Source organism: Gopherus evgoodei, chromosome 1, assembly GCF_007399415.2.
Source record: "Gopherus evgoodei ecotype Sinaloan lineage chromosome 1, rGopEvg1_v1.p, whole genome shotgun sequence".
NCBI lineage: Eukaryota > Metazoa > Chordata > Testudines > Testudinidae > Gopherus > Gopherus evgoodei.
This window is the reverse complement of record NC_044322.1, coordinates 27,685,074-27,705,010: the sequence shown is the minus strand read 5'-3', so window position 1 is coordinate 27,705,010 and position 19,937 is coordinate 27,685,074. Positions and strand designations below refer to the sequence as shown.

At 39.3% G+C, this 19,937-nt stretch overlaps 1 protein-coding gene across 1 annotated transcript in view; it reads right to left on the bottom strand.

Annotated features, from left to right (window-relative positions):
- ARHGAP42 (Rho GTPase activating protein 42) overlaps positions 1-19,937 on the bottom strand; it is a 264,435-nt gene that overhangs the window by 158,861 nt on the left and 85,637 nt on the right. The window contains exon 3 of the mRNA XM_030560108.1: positions 1,523-1,584. Within this exon, the coding sequence (XP_030415968.1) occupies positions 1,523-1,584 (62 nt within the window). The remainder of the gene's footprint in view (positions 1-1,522; positions 1,585-19,937) is intronic.

Here is a 19,937-nt window from a genome sequence, read left to right as displayed (position 1 = left end):
GTCACTGACCAAGAAGGAACACAGGCAGGAGGTACAGATTTTAAAACCTGGGGCCTTAGGCATAGTCCAGTATCTCCAGTATCTATCCTAATCACTAAAACTACAAAAAAAATTTAAAGATAGGTAAAAACACTATAAATTATAAAATTCTAAAACTAAGTACAACAATGTTTTTAAAGCTGCTACAGAGACGAGGACACAAAGTTCCAACCTGGCCCATGCAGCCGTGAGAAGGAAAAACCTTAAAGTTTTTAAGGCTCGACTTGATAAAGCCCTGTCTGGGATGATTTGGTTGGGGTTGGTCCTGCTTTGAGCAGGGGGTTGGACTAGATGACCTCCTGAGGTCTCTTCCAACTCTATTCTTCTATGACTCTATGAACTGGAAACATGGTCAGTACACCCTGCCCTGCCCTTTATCACCTCAGATGAAACCTTGAGGCAAATATGCAGTCCAATAGACGCTACTTTCAAATTCTCCAGCTCTAGATGCATGGTGTGCATGCGTAAACCCTCAGTGGAATACAATACAGACCATCACTCCAAGAAAAATATACACTTCATTAAAACAAAATAATTTAACTATTTTTCCATCATTTAAAAAAAAAAAGTTTACATTAGGACAATGGAATCTTAAATGATTTGTGAGTTAATGTTTATGTACATTGCTTTTCTAAGCAGCTAGAAGAAATGTGCATCAGTGGTCAAAGCTATTTGGAAAAAAACTGAATTACAGTAGAACCTCACAGTTACAAACTGACTAGTCAATCACACACCTCCATTTGGAACCCGACGTATGCAAGAGGAGTGGGGGAGAAAGAAAGAAAGAAAGAAAGAAAGAATCCTTGTGGTATCTTAGAGACTAACAAATTTATTTGGGCATAAGCTTTCATTGGCTAAAACCCACTTCATCAGATGCATAGTGTGGAAAATACAGTAGCAGGTATATATGCATAGTACATGAAAAGATGGGAGTTGCCTTACCAAGTAGGGGGGTCAGTCTAACAAGACAATTCAATTAACAGTAGAATACCAATATGAGGAAAAATCACTTTTGTCGTGGTAATGAAGGTGGTACATTTCAAACTTCTATTTATTCCCTTCTACTGTGCTGCTGTTTCTTTCAATATCCATTTTGGACAGGCTGTGTTCTCATCATAGCAAAGAAGATGTTTTTAAAGTAATAACCTTACTTCACTGATGTTTGTAATGAAGCACTTTGCTGAGCCTCTTTCCACCCAGTGAGGCTTGAAACAGCTAATTTCCTGACGTTGGCAGCTGAAGCAGCAAAATTACACCAAATTTAACAGCTGCATTACTGGAGTATTTTATCCCTTATCAAACCACATTAAACTAATATTTTAAGCAAAATGTTTCTTTAACGTGGCTGCAAATACATTGTGTATAGGATATATTTTACAAGTATAAAGGAGCTCAGAATGTTTTCTCAGGATGCATGAACAAATTTGGGTATTTTCAAAAATAAAATAAAATTAAAAAAAAAAGTATACTATATCAGACTTACAAGTCGTCTTCTCTCCTCTTCTACAGCAATCAGTAGCCGGGCAAATTCTTTCAGTGACTGGGCTGTGAAAAAGAAAGATTAAATTAATATTAATATCAGGCAATTTTGTTAATTTGAATGGAGTAATGGTACCTTTTCACAAATAGATCTACACAGTGGGAGAGGGAGGGATAAGGTAAAGGCATGAGCAAGGGAGAGGGCCAAGGATCCTCTTATGCTAAAAGCTAGAACTCTGTTCTCTCTATGTCCTGTAAGGGGTTATCTCCAGTAAATCTTGATTTTTAATCAGACATATGTACAAAACAAAACAGAAAAATCTTTAAAAACACAAACAAAAAATCTTGAAATGAGGAAAAATTATTTACAACATAGCAGGAAAGAGAATTCTAAACTTGGTTATAAATATATGTAACTTTTACACACAAAACAAAAGAATCAGAGGGGTAGCCATGTTTGTCTGGATCTGTAAAAAGCAACGGAGTCCTATGGCACCTTATAGACTAACAGATGTATTGGAGCATAGGCTTTCGTGGGTGACGAAAGTGAGTATTCACCCATGAAAGCTTATGCTCCAATACGTCTGTTAGTCTATAAGGTGTCACAGGACTCAAAACAAAAGAAAAATCCTTTGTTCTTTGTATAAACATGCAGAGAACAGGTGTTGCACAGGAGCAAACATTCAATTAAAACTATGGAAGTCAAAGTTCAACCTTAAGTCTGAAAGAAATCCATAGTTGGATCCATCTATTTATGCTTACAGAACATTATCCTCCTTAGATTTCTGTCCTGGTAGGTGTCCTTTGTGAGGATTTATCTTGCCACAAAAGGAGAGAGAAAGAGTGGAAAGTGTATTTTAAAGGTAACTGCAAGAGGGCTAGGTATTTTCAAGGAAAGGTGCAACTACCTCCTCCTGCACAGGTACGCGCGCGCGCGCACACACACACACACACAGATGTCAATGAAAAAAGTGTATTTAATTCCCTGAAAAGTAGAATTACCCATTCTTCTAACCAAAGGTCATTATCAGGAAGTACTTGTGGCACCTTAGAGACTAACACATTTATTTCAGCATGAGCTTTCGTGAGCTACAGCTCACTTCTTCGGAAATTTGTTAGTCTCTAAGGTGCCACAAGTACTCCTGTTCTTTTTGCGGACACAGATTGACACGGCTGCTACTCTGAAACCTATCAGGAAGTACGTCACACTCTGTTGCCAAGCTGGCACTACTGGGAGTTGTGCATGAGCAACGAAGACAAGATAGGACCCAAATGAGCACATAATTATAACTATCAAAGGTCAATTAAGTATCTTGACTGAGGAAGAAAAAAAAGGATTTATTGTTTGTTTGTTTTTTGCTCTTCAATATAGACTGCACAGTTGGATAATTCCAGGTAATCTCTTTTGGTAATAACAAAGTTAAAAAACAGGTGGTATGAAAGTTAAGCAGCTTGAAATTCCACCTGTTTATTTAGATCATTATAAAGTCTGTTCAGAATTATCAAAAATCAAAAGCTTATTTTGGAGGCAAATGGAAATATGAAAAGCATTAAGCTGTAAAACAGAATAACAAGGGAAAGAGTCCAATACTTTGGGCAATAGTCTGTTTAGGAAAATGTCCAACTATTGACACTTTTTTTGGCAGAAGACTAGTGTAATCAGAGAAGATACATTTACATCCACTTGTGAAAGTACTGAGCTAGAAAACAGACATTTTTACATTATGAGTATGTTGTGACTGGAATCTGTGAGAATAGGTCATTTCTGTTTTCTGTTTTAAGCAACTGACTCTTTGTCTTTAACTCCTTCCAGATAACTTTACTTGCAGCAATGCATTATTGACTTCCCAAACATTTGTTTACACAACAATTAGCAAACCTTCAGAGAAGAGATCTTTAGAAAATTATGCTGGACCAGCTACACGGATAAGAAAGCAAGGGTTTTGCAAGAGAGTGGTGAGAAAACTTCTAGAAAATCTCTTTCCTTTTGTTTGCATTATTTTCTTAGGGCACAATGGGTCATTAAGGATTTGCCACCACAATTCCATGGATAGCACTGCACAGTCAGGACAGGTATATAATAGTTGCTGCAGGGCGGGTTATCTTCCTTTGAAGCATCCAGTACTGGCTGCTTCCAAAGACATGATGGTGAACTTGATGGACCAATGGTTTGTCCTAGGATGGCTAAGTCCGAGATTCCTGTACTTTCAGAATCTGAAAACAGAGACGAAAGTAACCTAGCCTCTCTTCCTTGCAGTATCTTTTCTAGAGTTTTGTGCTAGTGTAACGAAAGGAAGTATTTGCACTTTATAATAATTTAGTAACTAGGAAGAACAACAGTTCCCACGGTCAGTTTGCAGAAATGCCAATTAAAAATTGTTTTACTTGTAAACTGAACGCAAGACTCAGTAAGACACAGCAACATGGAACCCCACAATGCATTTTTGAGAATCATAAGCAAAACTGATATTTAAGCCTACAGACAAGATTTCCTTTGACTGATCAGAGGATCTCAGGGACATGCATTTGCACACTCTCCAGATTATCTCTAAAGACTGCTATGAAAATGACATAAAATAGTCCTAGCTTGACATTTGGAAAGCCAGCAAGGGGATTTACACACACAATTTAGTTAAATCCCCTAGTCACCTTTGAAAATATCATCCTTAGTGAATAAAACGATGCTCGCTGAAGTCAATCAATGGGAGCTGTGCGTGTGGAGAATGACTAAAGAGCTCTATTCTCTAAACAGCTCTATCTTCTCTCATCCCCTTTCTATCCAAATGTTATGAAATAATAATTTACCTTTTAGCTCCAATATGACACTTAACTGGTATACCGCAGTAAACAAATATTTGCGAACTCCCACCAAGCTGCTAATTGATTGTTGACACAGATCTTTTTCCTACTCAAGCTCATCCTCAGTGTCCATCTCTCCTGCTGCTTTGGCTGACCTCATTAGCTTCTCTCTGCTCCTGCTTTACCAGCTACTTCTCTCCTGTTACTGCTCCAGCTGTTCAGCTCCTGCACTTCCCTGCCTGACCTATCTCCAACTACCTCTCCAGTTCTTTGTGCCTGCAGCTCAACAACCATCTCTCATCTGCTTTCTACTGTAAGATAGTCTCTCTTTTCCTCCCATACAGCCCCAAATTACCCGGTTTAAAAAAAGAAAGCTAATTGCTAGGTCACAGTATTTAAACTCTTTGTTCCAAACAGACCAATCCATCATGTAATTATTTTTAAAAAAGTACATGCCTTATAACCAGGCAGGCAAATTACTGAGAGTCAGTATTCTCATTATTTATATTCCCAACAAGTTAGCATAAGACCATTTTTTTCCTATAAAACAGACAGGGTGGAACCTTTTTATTCCTGGCACTTCATGTTGAAGTGATTCTCTATCCATTACTAAATAATATCCTATTTTGTTTAAGGACATGAAACACTGATTGAATTTTATTATATATTCAGGAAACTAGGATGTACTTTATAAAACAGTTAAATTTCTAGTTCAGTCAGCAAGATAAATTGTTTCCACATTATTTCATTGAAATAACTAGTCAGTTTTAACTACAAGATAAGTTACTGTTACCACATGTTAAGATCTTACTTTTGCTCTTTATTTTTATTTTATTTTATTTTCACTTTGGAGTCACTTTGCCAGTGACAGAATTTATTTCAATTGAATCATATGCAAAACCCATTGTACTGAGTACTCTATGTATCTAAGCATGTAGGGTCAGATCCAAACCCATTAAAGTCAATGAAAGTCTTTCCATTGACTTCAGGCATCTGGCCCAATATGACACTCTTCACCCCAGTATGCAAACACCTCACAGAATGACCACCCTCACATTATAAAGGCCCATGACACAAATACTGTTTTAAAATGTGGTCCAGACTATGAAAAAGTTTCAGAATCTCTGATATACAGGGATACACACCTTTTATCAGTTGAGCCTAGTCATTCAACATAAATAAGCAAAATCTTCTGGCTTCCCTATTGCCTCAGCACAACCCCTATCTCATCCATGAAACAAATGAAATAAAATAAAACCTGACCTCTCAGCTGTACATAAGATGGCACCATAATCAAGGGGAGAGAGAAGAGCAAGTTACTCACCTTGTCCAGTAACCATGGTTCTTCAATGTCTCTCTCTCTATGGGTGCTCCACTGTAGGAGTATTTGTGCTCCTGTGCCTCTAATTGGAGATTTTAGGTAGCAGTGTCCATTTAGCCCGCACGTGCACTCTCCCTCCCTTGTGGTCTGCCCCCAGTTTCCTTCTCTACTGCAGAACCCCGTATTGAGAACTCTGAAGTAGACAGTAGGAGGCCAGGTTGTGGAACACCCATAGGGACACACATCTCAAAGAAACATTGTTACCGCACAAGGTGAGTAACTTCCTCTTCAAGGAGCGTCCCTATGGGTACTCCATTGTAGGTGACTTCATAGTAGTATTCCCCTACTGGGGGCTGGATCTCCTGAGTAGAGTCTGTTATTGCAGAGAGCACTGTGGAGCTGAAGATGGCACTGAAGGCCAAGGCTCCAGTGAACGCATAGTGTGCTGTGAGAGTATGAGTAGATATCCAAGTCACTGCTCTGCAAATTTCTGAGAAAGTTACATTTTTAAGGAATGTGACCAAGGTATAGATCAACCTTGTGGGGTGCACACAGATTCTACACAGAGGGGACAGGTTATGCCTTTAGTAAGAGTGATGAATGCAAATAGGGACCCATTTGGATAATCTTTGAGTCAATATTTCAGAACCTTTGGATCTTTCTGCTAAGGAGAGGAAGAACTTAGGAGACTTTCTGAAGTCCTTAGTCCTATCCAAGTAAAATATCAGCACTCTTCTAACATCTAGAATGTTTAAAATTGCCTCCCTGTTATCACAATGTGGTTTCAGGGGTGGGGGTGGGGGAAACAGAAGATGGATTTGTTGATTCAAATGAAAGCCAGAGGCCACTTCAGGGAGAAACTTGGGCTGTGGCCTCAGTGTCACCGTGTATTTTAAAAGACTATATTTAAAAGAAAGTGTGTCATCAGGGCCGCTATTTCTCCTATGTGTCTAGCTGAGGTGATGGCAATCAAAAATGCTTTCTTCATGGACAGGTGTAAGAGACAGCAAGTTACCATGGGCTCAAAGGGAGGGCAAGTCAATACTGTGAGAACTAAATTAAGATTGGAGCAGGTGGGCTCACATGCAGGCAGAGATTTCCAATGCCCTTAAGGAATCTACATATCTGTGGGTGAGTGAACACAGAGTATCCGTCTTCTTGAAAGTGGAAAGCTGTTAGAGCTGCAAGATGTACCTTAAAGGAGCTGACAAAGTATTTTGACTTTTTGTAGTCTAAAATGAGAGGGAGGGAGAAAAATGTTCGGTTTATGTACCTAGAGCAACACCAAATTTGGAATCTCTTCCATTTCTGCTGGTAAGTACGCCGAGTGGTCAGTTTTCATCTGTGTAGCAACACGTCTTTCACTTGTCAGAGCATTCCACTTCTAAATCTTGAAACCAAGAAGTAGCCAAGTCTGGAGACGGAGGATCCACAAGTTGAGGTGAAGGATCCGTCCGTTGCTTTGAGAGAGCAGGTGAAGAATGGGCCAAAGAGGAACCAGAGGACATATCACCATCTGTGCCAGGTAAGAGAACCAAACTTACCTTGGCCAGGAAGGGGAAATCAGAATGACCCTCTGTCTCCTTGTATTTTCAACAGGACCTTGGATAGCAGAGGAAATGAGGGAAAGGTGTATAAAAGGTCCCTGTGTCAATGGAGTTGCACCCATTGAAATAAGGCTGAATTAGGCTATTTGTTTACGTTACATTTATAATTCTTACAATGAAAGGAATTTTATTTTTAAATTTTTAATTTAAAAGACTCATTATATTTCACCAAAATAGGTTTTCACTTAGAAAAAAGTCTGGTGAATGAAGCAAGACCTTTGACCGGGTCAATAAAAGTTGCAGCTTAAAAAAATAGTCTTCAAGTTACTATTTGGATTAACTCAGTGTATTTCATGCAAATTAAATATGGAAAGAGAGACACTAAAGCCACTTGTTTTCTGTACGACCTACTGTACTCTGTCAGGAAATCTGTGAATTCCACACAAGTCATAACCTTTTGCTACTAAATCTGCAATATGCAATGCACATTCCTTATCACATGAGGCACAGATCAACTGAAGTGAACAAAAAAATAAAAGGATATAAGTAATTTTTACTATAGAAAATGTCTTCGATCACTGAACAGTACTGATAAAATGAAACTATACCTAAACAAATATTAGTAAAACAGAGGAAGAAAACGCAGAACTGTATTTGTTTACATTAAGATATTTTCAATTATTTTCATTAATCCATCTCCAGATGTTTTAATTTAACAGAATAGGTAAGTGCATTATTGTTAGGTCATTTTTAGTAAAGCAGAGTAAATACTTCCTTAACCAGTTTATTTATATCCAGTAATTAAAAAGGTACTAGTTACGTATTTTGAATATTTTAACAGTCTACTTACCATGTAAATACTATCTGAAGAACTGGTAAGATAACACTTCACATTATGATGGGAAAAATGTCTGTGAGACAAGTTTTAACATGCAAAAAACTGTATTTACTCTGCTGTTTATTTGTGGCTTCCTTCATCACAACAGGTCTCCAGCTGTTTTCTCTGGAGCTTTCACAAATCCAGCAATAATTTGCTGGAATTTCTCTTTCTTTTTTCAGAGAAATAGCTCGAACTTTTTTTTTTTTAAATCTCTAATCTTTCATTGAAAAGTGCCTTGTAAGCACGCAAACTAATATTAGCAGCAGCTACACTGATGAATGATTTGACATCATTTATGCCAAGTGAAATTTTTTCTGTAGTCTTTCAGAGTGTGGTCTAGGCTTCTGCTCTTTCACATTAAATTGGTTTTGTGGTTCCTATTTAAAAAAAATCAAAATCATAACTGACCGTAAGAAGTTTTGTCTATATTCATGTATAAGGAGTTCACCTCCTGGAACCAGAGGTATACCGATTTAAACTACTGTACATACTTTATAAAACACTTCAACCTACTGTCAAAGTTCAATGTTATTACAGTATCAGGCTAATTTTAAAGATAGCTGCTACTGAGCTATTTGTTCTCACTAAATTATATCAATTCAATCCAGATTTTATGTAATCTGGCACAAGCCACACAACTATCTTGTATATGAAAACTAGTGAATTTAAAGATGGAAACTGAAGTTCAATGATGGTTTTCCATATATGGCTAAAGCAGAGTTCCTTATATCGGAATGGAAGGCAGAACAACAACAAAAAAATTTAATTGTGGACCTCAGTCTAGACCAGGGGTCGGCAACCTTCAGCATGCAAGCCATCAGGGTAATCTGCTGGCAGGCCATGAGACGTTTTGCTTACGTTGGCCATCTGCAGACATGCCCCGCCCCCACAGCTCCCAGTAGCTGCAGTTTGAGCCACAGAGACACGCTGGTCACCGCTTCCCGCAGCTGCCATTGGCCAGGAACAGCGACCCGTGACCCCTGGTTGCTGCGGGGGACCGTGCCTGCAAATGGTCAACATAAACAAAATGTCTCGCAGCCCGCTGGCAGATTGGGCTGCGTGCCAATGGTTGCCGACCCATGGTCTAGAGCAAAAGAAGGGCCATAATGGTCAGACCAAGAGTTCATCTAGCCCAGTATCTTTTCTTGTGACAGCAGCCAGTGCCAGATTCTTCAGAGAGATTGAATAGAACATGGAAATTTCAAGTGACCCATCCCCCATCATCCAGACCCAATTTCTGGCAGTTAGAGGTTCAGTGACACCTAAAGCATAGGGTTGTGTCCCTGACCATCTTGGCTAATAGCCACTGACAGATCTATCCTCCAACTTATCTAATTCTTTTCTGAACCCCGTTTGGCAGGCTTCCTGCTTCAGATGTACTTAAACATTTGCTGTCAGTTTTTGTGTCTTTAGTTAGTTTCTCTTCAAATTCTTTCTTGGCCTGCCTTATTATACTTTTACATTTAACTTGCTCCTTCTCTCCTTTCTATTCCTCTCATTAGGATTTGACTTTTAATTTTTAAAGGATGGCTTTTTGCCTGTAACTGCTTCTTTTACACTGCTGCTTAGCCACGGTGGCATTTTTTTTTTAATTTTTGTATTTCGGATATACATTTAGTTTGAGCCTCTGTCCTGGTGTTTTTAAATAGTCTCTTTGCAGTTAGCAGGCATTTCACCCATGTGACCTTTTTAATTTCCATTTAACTACCTGGATTTGTGTTGTCTGTTGAGTCTGAGCCATTTTGCCAGTAAAGTCAACAAGCTCATATCCTCCTTCCAGCACTAGTCATATCTAGCACAATACATAGTAAATGGCATTAACTAGTCAAGAAGGTTCCAGAACTGATGTTCAAGAGCCACACGATACTTTTAAGACCACACCCTGCCACCATTATATGGGCTAAAATTCCACTAGGGTAATAGGAGTGTGAGGCATTTCTCCCAGTGGCCAAGTATTTGAAGTTATATTTATCCCAGTGTAGAACTGAATCTGAATGCAAGACCAGTTGAGGAAACTTACTCTATAATGGATTTTGATTACTATAGCTTTACTCATATAACAGGAATAAGTACAGACTCAGGAGAAGGGGAACCTAATGCTAGAAAAATTAGTCTACTACTAAAAATGAAAGCAAAGTCATTCTGAAGAAGTTATCCCATTTCTTTGAACCAGCTACAGAAGCATATCCACAGTTATAAATATTGACAATTTTTGCAGCCACAAATTCCACATCAAGTAGTTCTTTAGAAGCCATAACATCAAATACAATTTCCCCCTGTCCTTTTGTGGCTTCAGGTTTGGTTATCTGACCTGACAGAAAATGTCACAAAGATACAGACAAGCCACGACAGGCCACTGTAAACTACAGCTTGGCATGAACAGGCACTAATCTTCTTTCTCAGGTCTTTGTAGTCACTGGGAATCACAGATCTTATATTAAAACCACATGGGATTGATAGAATTACCTTTAAAGGTACCTAAAAGGTACCTGTTGTCACACAATGTAGTCCTAGAGATCAGTTTTGCAACATGTCAAAATATAAATCAAATGCAGACATGTCTTCAAATAGTACCTGAAAATCTGCCATTGACACTGTTCTTGAATATGCTGCCAGATTTGTCTTCATATAAGGTCTCTAATGATTTTTCCCACTTTTGTTTATGTGTGGAGTGGGAGAGAGGGAAGGGCTTGACATAAGTTGGCCTGGTCGTTATTCATTAACATCTGTCTTTACTTTTAATAAAAATCTGCATGTTGTACACTTATTGACCACTTCAAAGGGAGTTATACGCAGAGTTCTTCCCAGATGGAGCAGCTCACAGGACTGGGGTTTTAAAATGTAAACTTTGTCGGGTAAAGAATGACTTGCACAAACATTTCACATCCAACCCTGATTAGGGCCTCTGGTCAGCACTGTAATGTAATTAAATACAATAATAGTGCAAGATGACAAATCTGCTTTTGTTAAGGAATACATTCATTTTTTAAAACAAGGGATCCAACAAATAAGTTTAGACAAAACACATGCCAGTTAAACCTTACTGGTTTCATTTTCTTTTTGTGGGCTGAGAGAGTTTCCCCTGCCACTTCCACAGTAGTTCATCCAGAAGAGAGAGGCAACAAATTAGAAAACATTACGCGATAGTTTAATTTTAGATTAATTTTCTGCAACTGGTCTCACAGGTGGGATTTTTTGTTCTGATACTTTTTTTTTTTTTTTTGGCAGGGTAGGGGTAGAGTGAGATCAGAAGGTTGCAAGTCAGGCTTCCTCAATTTCCAGGATGAATTGATTTAAATCAAAATGATTGAAATAACCAATCATCCTGATTTAAATCACCAAGCAGCAAACCTTGCTTTAAATCATCGATTTTAATCATGTTTTGCATTTGTACTTTGCTACTGTCCCAAAGAAAAGTTGATTCTCACTGGTTGGTAACCACTAACACATGCTGATTTGCAACTAAATATAGCCTTTACACTAACTTTGCTGCCTGTGTGTGTGCGCTAACAAGGATTCAGTATATCTATTCATATTTATTTAAGCAATATATAGCTTAACATAAATTTATTCCAATTCTTAATGTTTACCTCTTTTTTCTGTTATAACATGGTGAATGATACATTTTTATTTACTATATAACTAATATTTTACTTGTGATTTGTATCACTTGTATTTGTATCACTGATTTTACTTGTGATTTGTATCATGCTCTATTGGGATGGAAATTAAAATTAATTAAATATGCACAAAAACCAGCATTTTATTATTTAATAAACTGCCGTAAGGTAAGTATGCTGGATACATAAGAATTTTTTTTATCAAAGTATGTTTTACATTTAAAACTGACAGATGTATTAAACAAAGAAAGTATTAACTGTAGCTAGTGAATTGAACTGATTGTTTCTGGTCACCACATTCAAGATTTTATAACTAGTAGATCTCATCCTATCACACCTAGTTTTTAGTCATAGATTGGAAGAGGAAAACAAGCTTTCATACTTTTTCAACTCCCAACTGATTTCTTAACTTTGAATAAACTAGCTGAATAAATTGAAATTAAGAAAATATTCTCTCTAGTCCTTCAGAAAAGGTCGTTTAGAAATTCAATAAATGATGATTTCCAATGCTCACTCAGTGACTGCTATCAGTTTAGTTGTTTGACCTTCTTTGAAATTTGGTAACAAGCTTGTAATGTTTAATTTACATTGTTTTAACAGATAATAATAAATTTAGGCTTTAACATAGATTGTCAATTTCAAATTTAACTTCATTTATTAAAAATAAACTCTATATTTAATTTACATTTGATTAAATAAAACATTTTTATTAATTGATTTAAAATAATCTATCTTTATCCATCCTGGGAAAAAAGGAAGAAAAAATGTCGTCTGTGCAATGTCATTGTCTTCTAGGAATTACTCCCAAGATACTGGAGGAAGCAGACTTACTGATCCCTTTTGGGTCTACAATCAACAAGGTAATTTTATCTCTGTGTTATACCTAAATTTCAGTTTACATAGCTAAAAGACAGGCACTGATACCTTGATTCCACTCCCCTACTCCTGTTTTCCCCCTTTACAATTAGGTCTGAATTCTGACTTTTAACAGAGTAAATTATTTGTAACTTCACAGAGTCTCAGTTTTGTAATTTATATCAAGCCAATTATTCTGGATAGTGTTGATTATGGGTTAGAACCTCTGTCTCTTTCTTCCTCTGTAATTTTAAGCCTATTGCAGATACTACACTGGTTTATCCTCCATTTGGTTTTCCCTCTTTTGCCTGACATGGGCATGCATACTTTTGAAGTGAGAAACAAAGTAATGCATGTCTATAAGCTAAAAGCCACACATGTATTTTTTATGTATTGTTGTGTGTTTGCATTTATGACAATACTTAGCTACTTAAGGAAGTTAACTACCTGAACCCCCTTACAAAACAATGAAAAGTACTTCTGCTAGTGAAGGATACCAGCAGAAGTTAAGTGTGAAATGTATAGATTAAACAGCTGTGGTGATATACCGAACTGCAAAACCGTTAGGAAAGTTTCTGGAAGTGAACAATGGAATACATTTGTAATCTTCAGATCCCCAAACTTTGCACAAGAATTGTATTGCAGGATGATATGAGATATGTGACATTTCATGGGGATTGGTTTGTTTTTTTGGTGTAATCAAGAAGTGATGGTTTAGAGTCAGGCTTATAACAGGTAGCAATTTAAAACTCAATAAATTAGTACTCCTCCATAACATGTTTAGTGCTGACAGTCTACTTAGTTTTGTACAGGGCACAGAGAAAGGCCTGATCCCAGCAGACAGGAGTTTACTCCAGTGTTTCCAATCAAAGAATTATCACCTTAACACACTGACATATATAAAGTTTTCTTAATAATGTTGCAGGTTCCTAATAAATCTTCCACGTTTTCAAACAATTTGCACCTAGCCAGAACACGAACTCTCAGTTCCCATAACTAAAGCCAAAAAACTGCCAGTTCCACTTCAGGGGTGGAAAATCTTGATCCAGGACAAAGATGTCTAGTAACAAAAATTAATAACTGTTGAAATGAAAAGTCTAATTAGTCACGTACTTTAAAAATCCAGTCATATATAGGGACATATTTAGGTGGCTCTTCTGCAGTTTTCTTTGACACTTGTGACCCTAATCATAACGAAAGATCTATTTAGCTGGTTTTCTAATAATAAAAAAAAAGGTGATTTTGCCACTGTAGCAGGACTCTGGAAAAACACATTTGATAATTTAAAACAAAAAAATTCAAAACAAAACAAGTCCCCTCTTTGCCATGAAAAAGTACAAACAAATAGAAGATGAATGATGTCTATTCTAAAGACTTCCACAAATTATTACATCAAGAAGGAAGAGAAAACAATTCAAGCAAACAAAATGGAAACTTTAAATTCTAAGGACCACATTCTGCTCTCAGATGGACCTACGGTTCCTATTATTACTAGACAGTACAGAATGTAGCCAAAGTATGATCACTGAAACACACTGGCCATGTTTGACTCTTCCCTCTCTCTTTGATCACACATCCAGGCAGTGTCCAATTCCTGCTGCTTCAGTCTCAAAAATTTCCAAAAATCCAAGCTCTTCTTTGACTTCACTGAAGTTACTCTGGATTTACAAAAGTATAAGTGAAAGCAGAATTTGGCCCACTGTGTCAAAATGTGGTTCTGCTTGGGATAGGGACTTCATCTTCCTTGCATCTATTCTGTATTAACATGTAGGGCTAGAACAGCGGTTCTCAACCAGGGGTTCATGGCCCGCAGAGGGTCCATGAGCCCATTCAAGGCCCTGCAGCTGAAGCCCTGATCCTGGCACCCCCTCATGGGGCTGAATCCCAGACCCCCAAGCTCTGGTGCTCCCTGTGGGGCAGAAGCCCTGAGCCCATGGTGGGCAGTGTTGGGGACATGAAAAGCATTGCCCCCCACCCCAAACTGCAGCACAAGATTAAGGCAGTCCTGGAGGTCAACTCCACCCCCACACACACACCTCTTCTCCCCTCCACCTGGCCAGGTGGCAGGCAAGAAGCCGGAGCTGGGCAGAGCTCGGCAGTGCAGGGCAGCTGCTGCTCTGGCTGGTACCATGGAGCCAGAAGCCACAGTGTTCCCTCCTCTCCTGCTCGTGCCCCAGGGAAGCTGCTCCTCAGCTTGCAGCCCCCTTTCCTCCTGCAGAGGCAGCCGGTAAGAGCCCCCCGGGTGGGGAGACCCGGTTCTGTGGCTGGCAGACCCCTCTGGGAACTGGGACTGTAGGGGAGTCCTCCCAACACAAAGCTCCTAATGTCCCTCTCCTTACACCCCTGAGTTACACTCTCCCTGCATATTGAGCTACCCACTACCCACACACAACCAATATTACACTTCTCCCAGAACCCCGAGCTACCCTCTCCACCTGCACACAGCCCCGGCTACCCCCTACCCGCACACAGCCCCTAGCTGCCCCACTCCCTGTCCCCATCCCCACCCTCGTATGCACACCGCCCCAGCTACCCCCGTCCCTGCACTCTGAGCTACCCCCTGGCTACGCACAGCCTCTAGCCACCCTCCTCCGCGCACCCATAGCCACCCCATGTGCACACAGCCCCTACCCCCTCCCTGCACCCTAAGCTGTTTTCAAACTTTTTGAGCTAAACTCTCCACCTTTGAGTTATAATTTATATATATCAGCTCCCTCCCTGAACTCCACCATGCGGAGCTGGCTCAAGCCCCGCTGACCCCTTCCCCCCTCCACCCAAACAGAAGTCAAACTAGGCCTATGCCCAAAGCCCGTGGCCCTGGAGTTCTGATAGCATGTCGAGGGGGGCCTCAGAGATAAAAAGGCTGAGAATCCCTGCTCTGAGATGATGAGTGCCTTCAACTCCCATTGATGTTAAAAAAGGAAAGTGGCCCACAGCAAATTAAATCACTGGAATTTTGGCCCCTCCACTCCACCATCCAAATATTTGCTAAAAAATGTAACTATGCCTCTTATGAAATTTCTTTTTGAAAGTGTGCTCAGCATCTCAGAGCCACTAGGGAAAGATTCTGATACTGCTTATTATGATCTGCGAAAATCCATTTACCATAATGGCTTTATTCAGGATTCACACTGGTGTGAAAGCAAGGTCTGGCCCAGAAATCAAGGTCTCAGACTTGTTCCAATAGTAGCAGCCAATACCAGTAAAACTGGGAAATCTTGACTACAGAAAGTAGTTTAAATGTTTATGATGTCTCAATAGAAACTATTAAAATTAATCAACATAGCCCCAAACAAAGAAAAAGGCTTATATATAATACTTTAAGGCAAAACACTGGCTTTTTCACTACAACTTTTCAAAATCGAGTACAAAATGCTATGTGTATTTTATTCTGCATCTTAGTTCTTTAAAAGTCTATTTAATGGCCTGAGCACAAGTTATACAGGCTTTGAGGAAAATTTGCTTATCTACTAGCTTATTCAGACATTTCAGATCTGGAATCTGCCTCTGTCAAACACACACTTTTGTTTCCACTGCTTTTTCCTCTTTAGACACATAAATACTAACGCATGCAATCCCATTTACTTCACACAGAAAAAGTTCTATGTCCCCACTAGAAATAAAGTAGAGTAAGTTTAACAGCCACATTCCATCCTCATCTCTATTTGTGTTGAGGAAATGCTTAAGTGCAATGGAGGCCAGAATTGAGACCAATGCCTGTAAATTGGTTATGCTCTGTTCATCCTAAAAATACTAAATCTTATTATATGAATACATCTACATTATTCCAGCGGGATCAGACAGTAGAAAGGTGTTTCTTAAGAGTCCACAAGGATCTTCGCAAGTTAATCAGTTCAACCTCTTCCACGGTTTCTTGTTAAAGCACACAATTATTCAAACATCACAAACAAACTTTTAATATTTAAAATGGTTAGACTGCAGCAGATACATGCTGTATCTTATCATTATAGTAACACTGTGAAAATTGTAGGTATTTTGAAAGTAAAGACTTCTACTTGGAAAGTAATCAGTTTCCTGTAATTGTTTATGGATTCTCTTGAAGCATATATGTTTTATATGTATACTGAATAATCAATAGAAAAGCCAGCTTTAACGTATTACACTTAACAGCCTTTGTGGGATGAACCAGATGAATTTCCAGAATGTATTATCTGTAGAGCCCTGCGAATCCGTGGATATCCACAGACCACTTTTGCAGATCAGATGCAGATACGGCTCTAATTATTTGTATTACAAGCTCCAATCTAAATCAGGGACCCTATTGCTAGGTGCCATACAAACACATAACACGACACAGTCCCTGCCCTCTTTGATTCTAAGCTCTTTGGGGGCAAAACAGAAATAGAGAGGTGAAGTTACTTGCCCAAGGGCACACAGCAGGTCAGTGGCTAAGACAGGACAACAACTCAGTTCCAGATTCCCAGTCTCGTGCCCTATGTATTAGACTATGCTGTTTCTCTGAAATTTGATACTTTTGTAACAAAAACTTTGATCAACATTGAACACAACCCACTGAAATCTCTCAAAATCTATTAATCATCTGATGAAGAAACACAAGGACACAAAGCGACAAAGAGTCCTATGGCACCTTATAGACTAACAGACGTGTTGGAGCATAAGCTTTCGTGGGTGAATACCCACTTCATCGGTTCTACCCACGAAAGTTTATGCTCCAATATGTCTGTTAGTCTATAAAATGGCACAGGACTCTTTGTTGCTTTTTACAGATCCAGACTAACACGGCTACCCCTCTGATAAGGACACAAACTTACTTCTGAAAAATCCATTCCAGCAGACAGCCTTTGTAGCTGCTAGTTCCTTACCCAAAAGGGATTTCCCCCTTTAGTAGATACTGCCTGCGACTATTACAAACTGTCTCCAATTATTAAGTAATCAGGTGCACACAAGTGACATGTGGAGACCTGTTTGTTGCTGGCTGACTACTAAACAACCAGCAAGGGAAGATTCTGGAATGAGGTCACATTACCTGGCTGAGGGATCTCCTTCCGGGGGGTTGGAGAGAGGGAGGGCACATGCCCTCAGTTTGCTGGAGCACGGGGGAATTATCTTTTAAAACACACTGCAAACTAATCTGTGAGCCTCATTGCTACATGGTATTGAGAACAAGAGCTCGGAAGGATTCAAAAGCATTAGAGGTTTATAGGCAGAATATTCAATAGCACTCAGCATTGGCCTAACTCTGTTCCCATGGACGTCAATGTAAATTTGACCACTGCTCCCACTGAAGTCAGTTGTGAAGCTCCCAATATGGGGAGCCTTTTGAAAATCCCTTTATCATCATCATCATCATCCACAGTTACAGTAGCAGCAATGATAATGTACAAAAGACATAAACCCTTATGCTCCTGGTCATAATCAACTGTTAAACTGCCTGGGATTAGGAGGAAAATTCCCCCAGAAGCAGATTTTTCCACAGCTGTCTGCTACAAAGTTTCTTGCTCCTTCCTTTCAAATATCTGGTACTGGCCACCATCTGAAACAAGACACTAGACCATACAGACCACTGCTTGGAATTAGTCTGAGTCCTATGTTTCTATGGCTCTCTGACAGGATGGAGAAAATGAGAGTGACAACTCCTCATAACCACCAGTCTTCAGGAATCAGGGCATAGAAGCACTATATCCGTTTACCTTTAGAAAACAGGGCTGAAGATACATGAGGAAGTAAACCAGGTGGTAGCTTCTATTATTTAAAAAAAAAAAAAAGAGTCAGCCTGTCTTCCCTCCCAATAGGGCCACACACAAAGATATCAGTACAACTATAGGGCTGGAATACCTTGACTGCGTAGCCAATCTGTAACTGCTAGCAGCAAATACCGCCAACAGCCAGTGATGGGACACTAGATAGGGAGGGCTCTGAGTTACTACAGAGCATTCATTCCTAGGCTCTCACTGATCATTATGCTTGGTGTCGGGATGGAATTTACCCCTAGGTCAGACTGGCAGAGACCCTGGGTTTTCTTTGCCTTCCTCTGCAACAAATGGCATGGGTCACGTGCAAGTTTAATCTAACGCAAACGGTGACGTTTCTCTAACTAGAAGTCTTTACATCATGATTTTTGGACTTCAGTAACTCAGCAAGAAGTTATGGGTCTATTATAGGACTGGGTGTGTGAGGTTCTGTGGCCTGCAATGTTCAGGAGGTCAGACTAGATGATCATGATGGTCCCTTCTGACTTTGAAATCTATGAGTCTTTGAGGATAAGGAGTTCAAGTAGAAAGCTCATTTTTCATATACTTTTTGGCAGTTCTGTGAGACTCCTTAAGGTGCAGAAATTGAGTTTCTGGAGATGTGGTACAATCCTTAAAGGGCCTGATTCTGCTTTTACTGAAGCCAATGACTAAACTCTCATTAACTGCAGTGGGACAGGATCATGCCTAAACAGCAGGTCAACCATTGTTCTGAATATATCAGATTGCTGCAGAGCCAGTATCTACAGCCTGTCACAGGCTAAGCTACTTAAAAACGGGGCCAGATAAGGTCAGAGATTTTTTTCTTCTTCTTCAGACCCCCACAAGCTCTGGCTGGGCAGTTTATCATGCTATATAGTTCGTGTTTGTCCTCCTCCAACTTATATATATATATATATTCATTTGTTCCAGTAAAACAATTGTTAATATAAAACTGAGTTTTCTAAGCCATCACAATATTAAACCAGTGTGAAAAAAGGGTTCTTCGGGGAATTGGTCTGTCCATGGTATTTCCCATTACAGACAAGAAATATTCAGCCTCAGCATTCCATAACAGATGAATGGGAAGGAAATTATGCCAGACACTTCAGAGTTTGTCAGCTCACAGATTCTTCACTGAGGTGCATACGCTCTTCAAACAAGGGAAAACACCTGATATTTCGATTTGCACAGCTGTATAACCATTACATGTGGGTGGTTCTGTGTGGGTGCTGAAATAAAGGGTAGTACAAGGAAACGCAATCGACTTGAGAATACAGCTGAAACTCATTAATATTTTTTCCTTTGTAAAATTTAATAAAAGATATGGCAGGGCATCTGCCTAAATAAGTTCAGCATTTGAAAACTGAAATCATTTTCATGAAGTATTAGCTATTTTCTTCTTAACATTGTACAGCCACAAAGAGTTTGTAGTACTAATAAATTTTAGCTGCTGTACCTATTTTGGTCCACATTTTCAAAGCTGACTAGTGATTTCAGGTGCTCAAAGCTGAGATACCTTAAAGGGGCCTGATTTTCAGAAAGTGCAAAGCACCACTCTCTAAAAGCCAGGCATAGAATCATAGAAACTGTAGGGCTGGAAGGGACCTCAAGAGATCATCAAGTCCAGCCCCATGTGTGAAGCCAGGACCAAGTAAAGTCCCAGCGTTTATTCAAGTAGGGCAC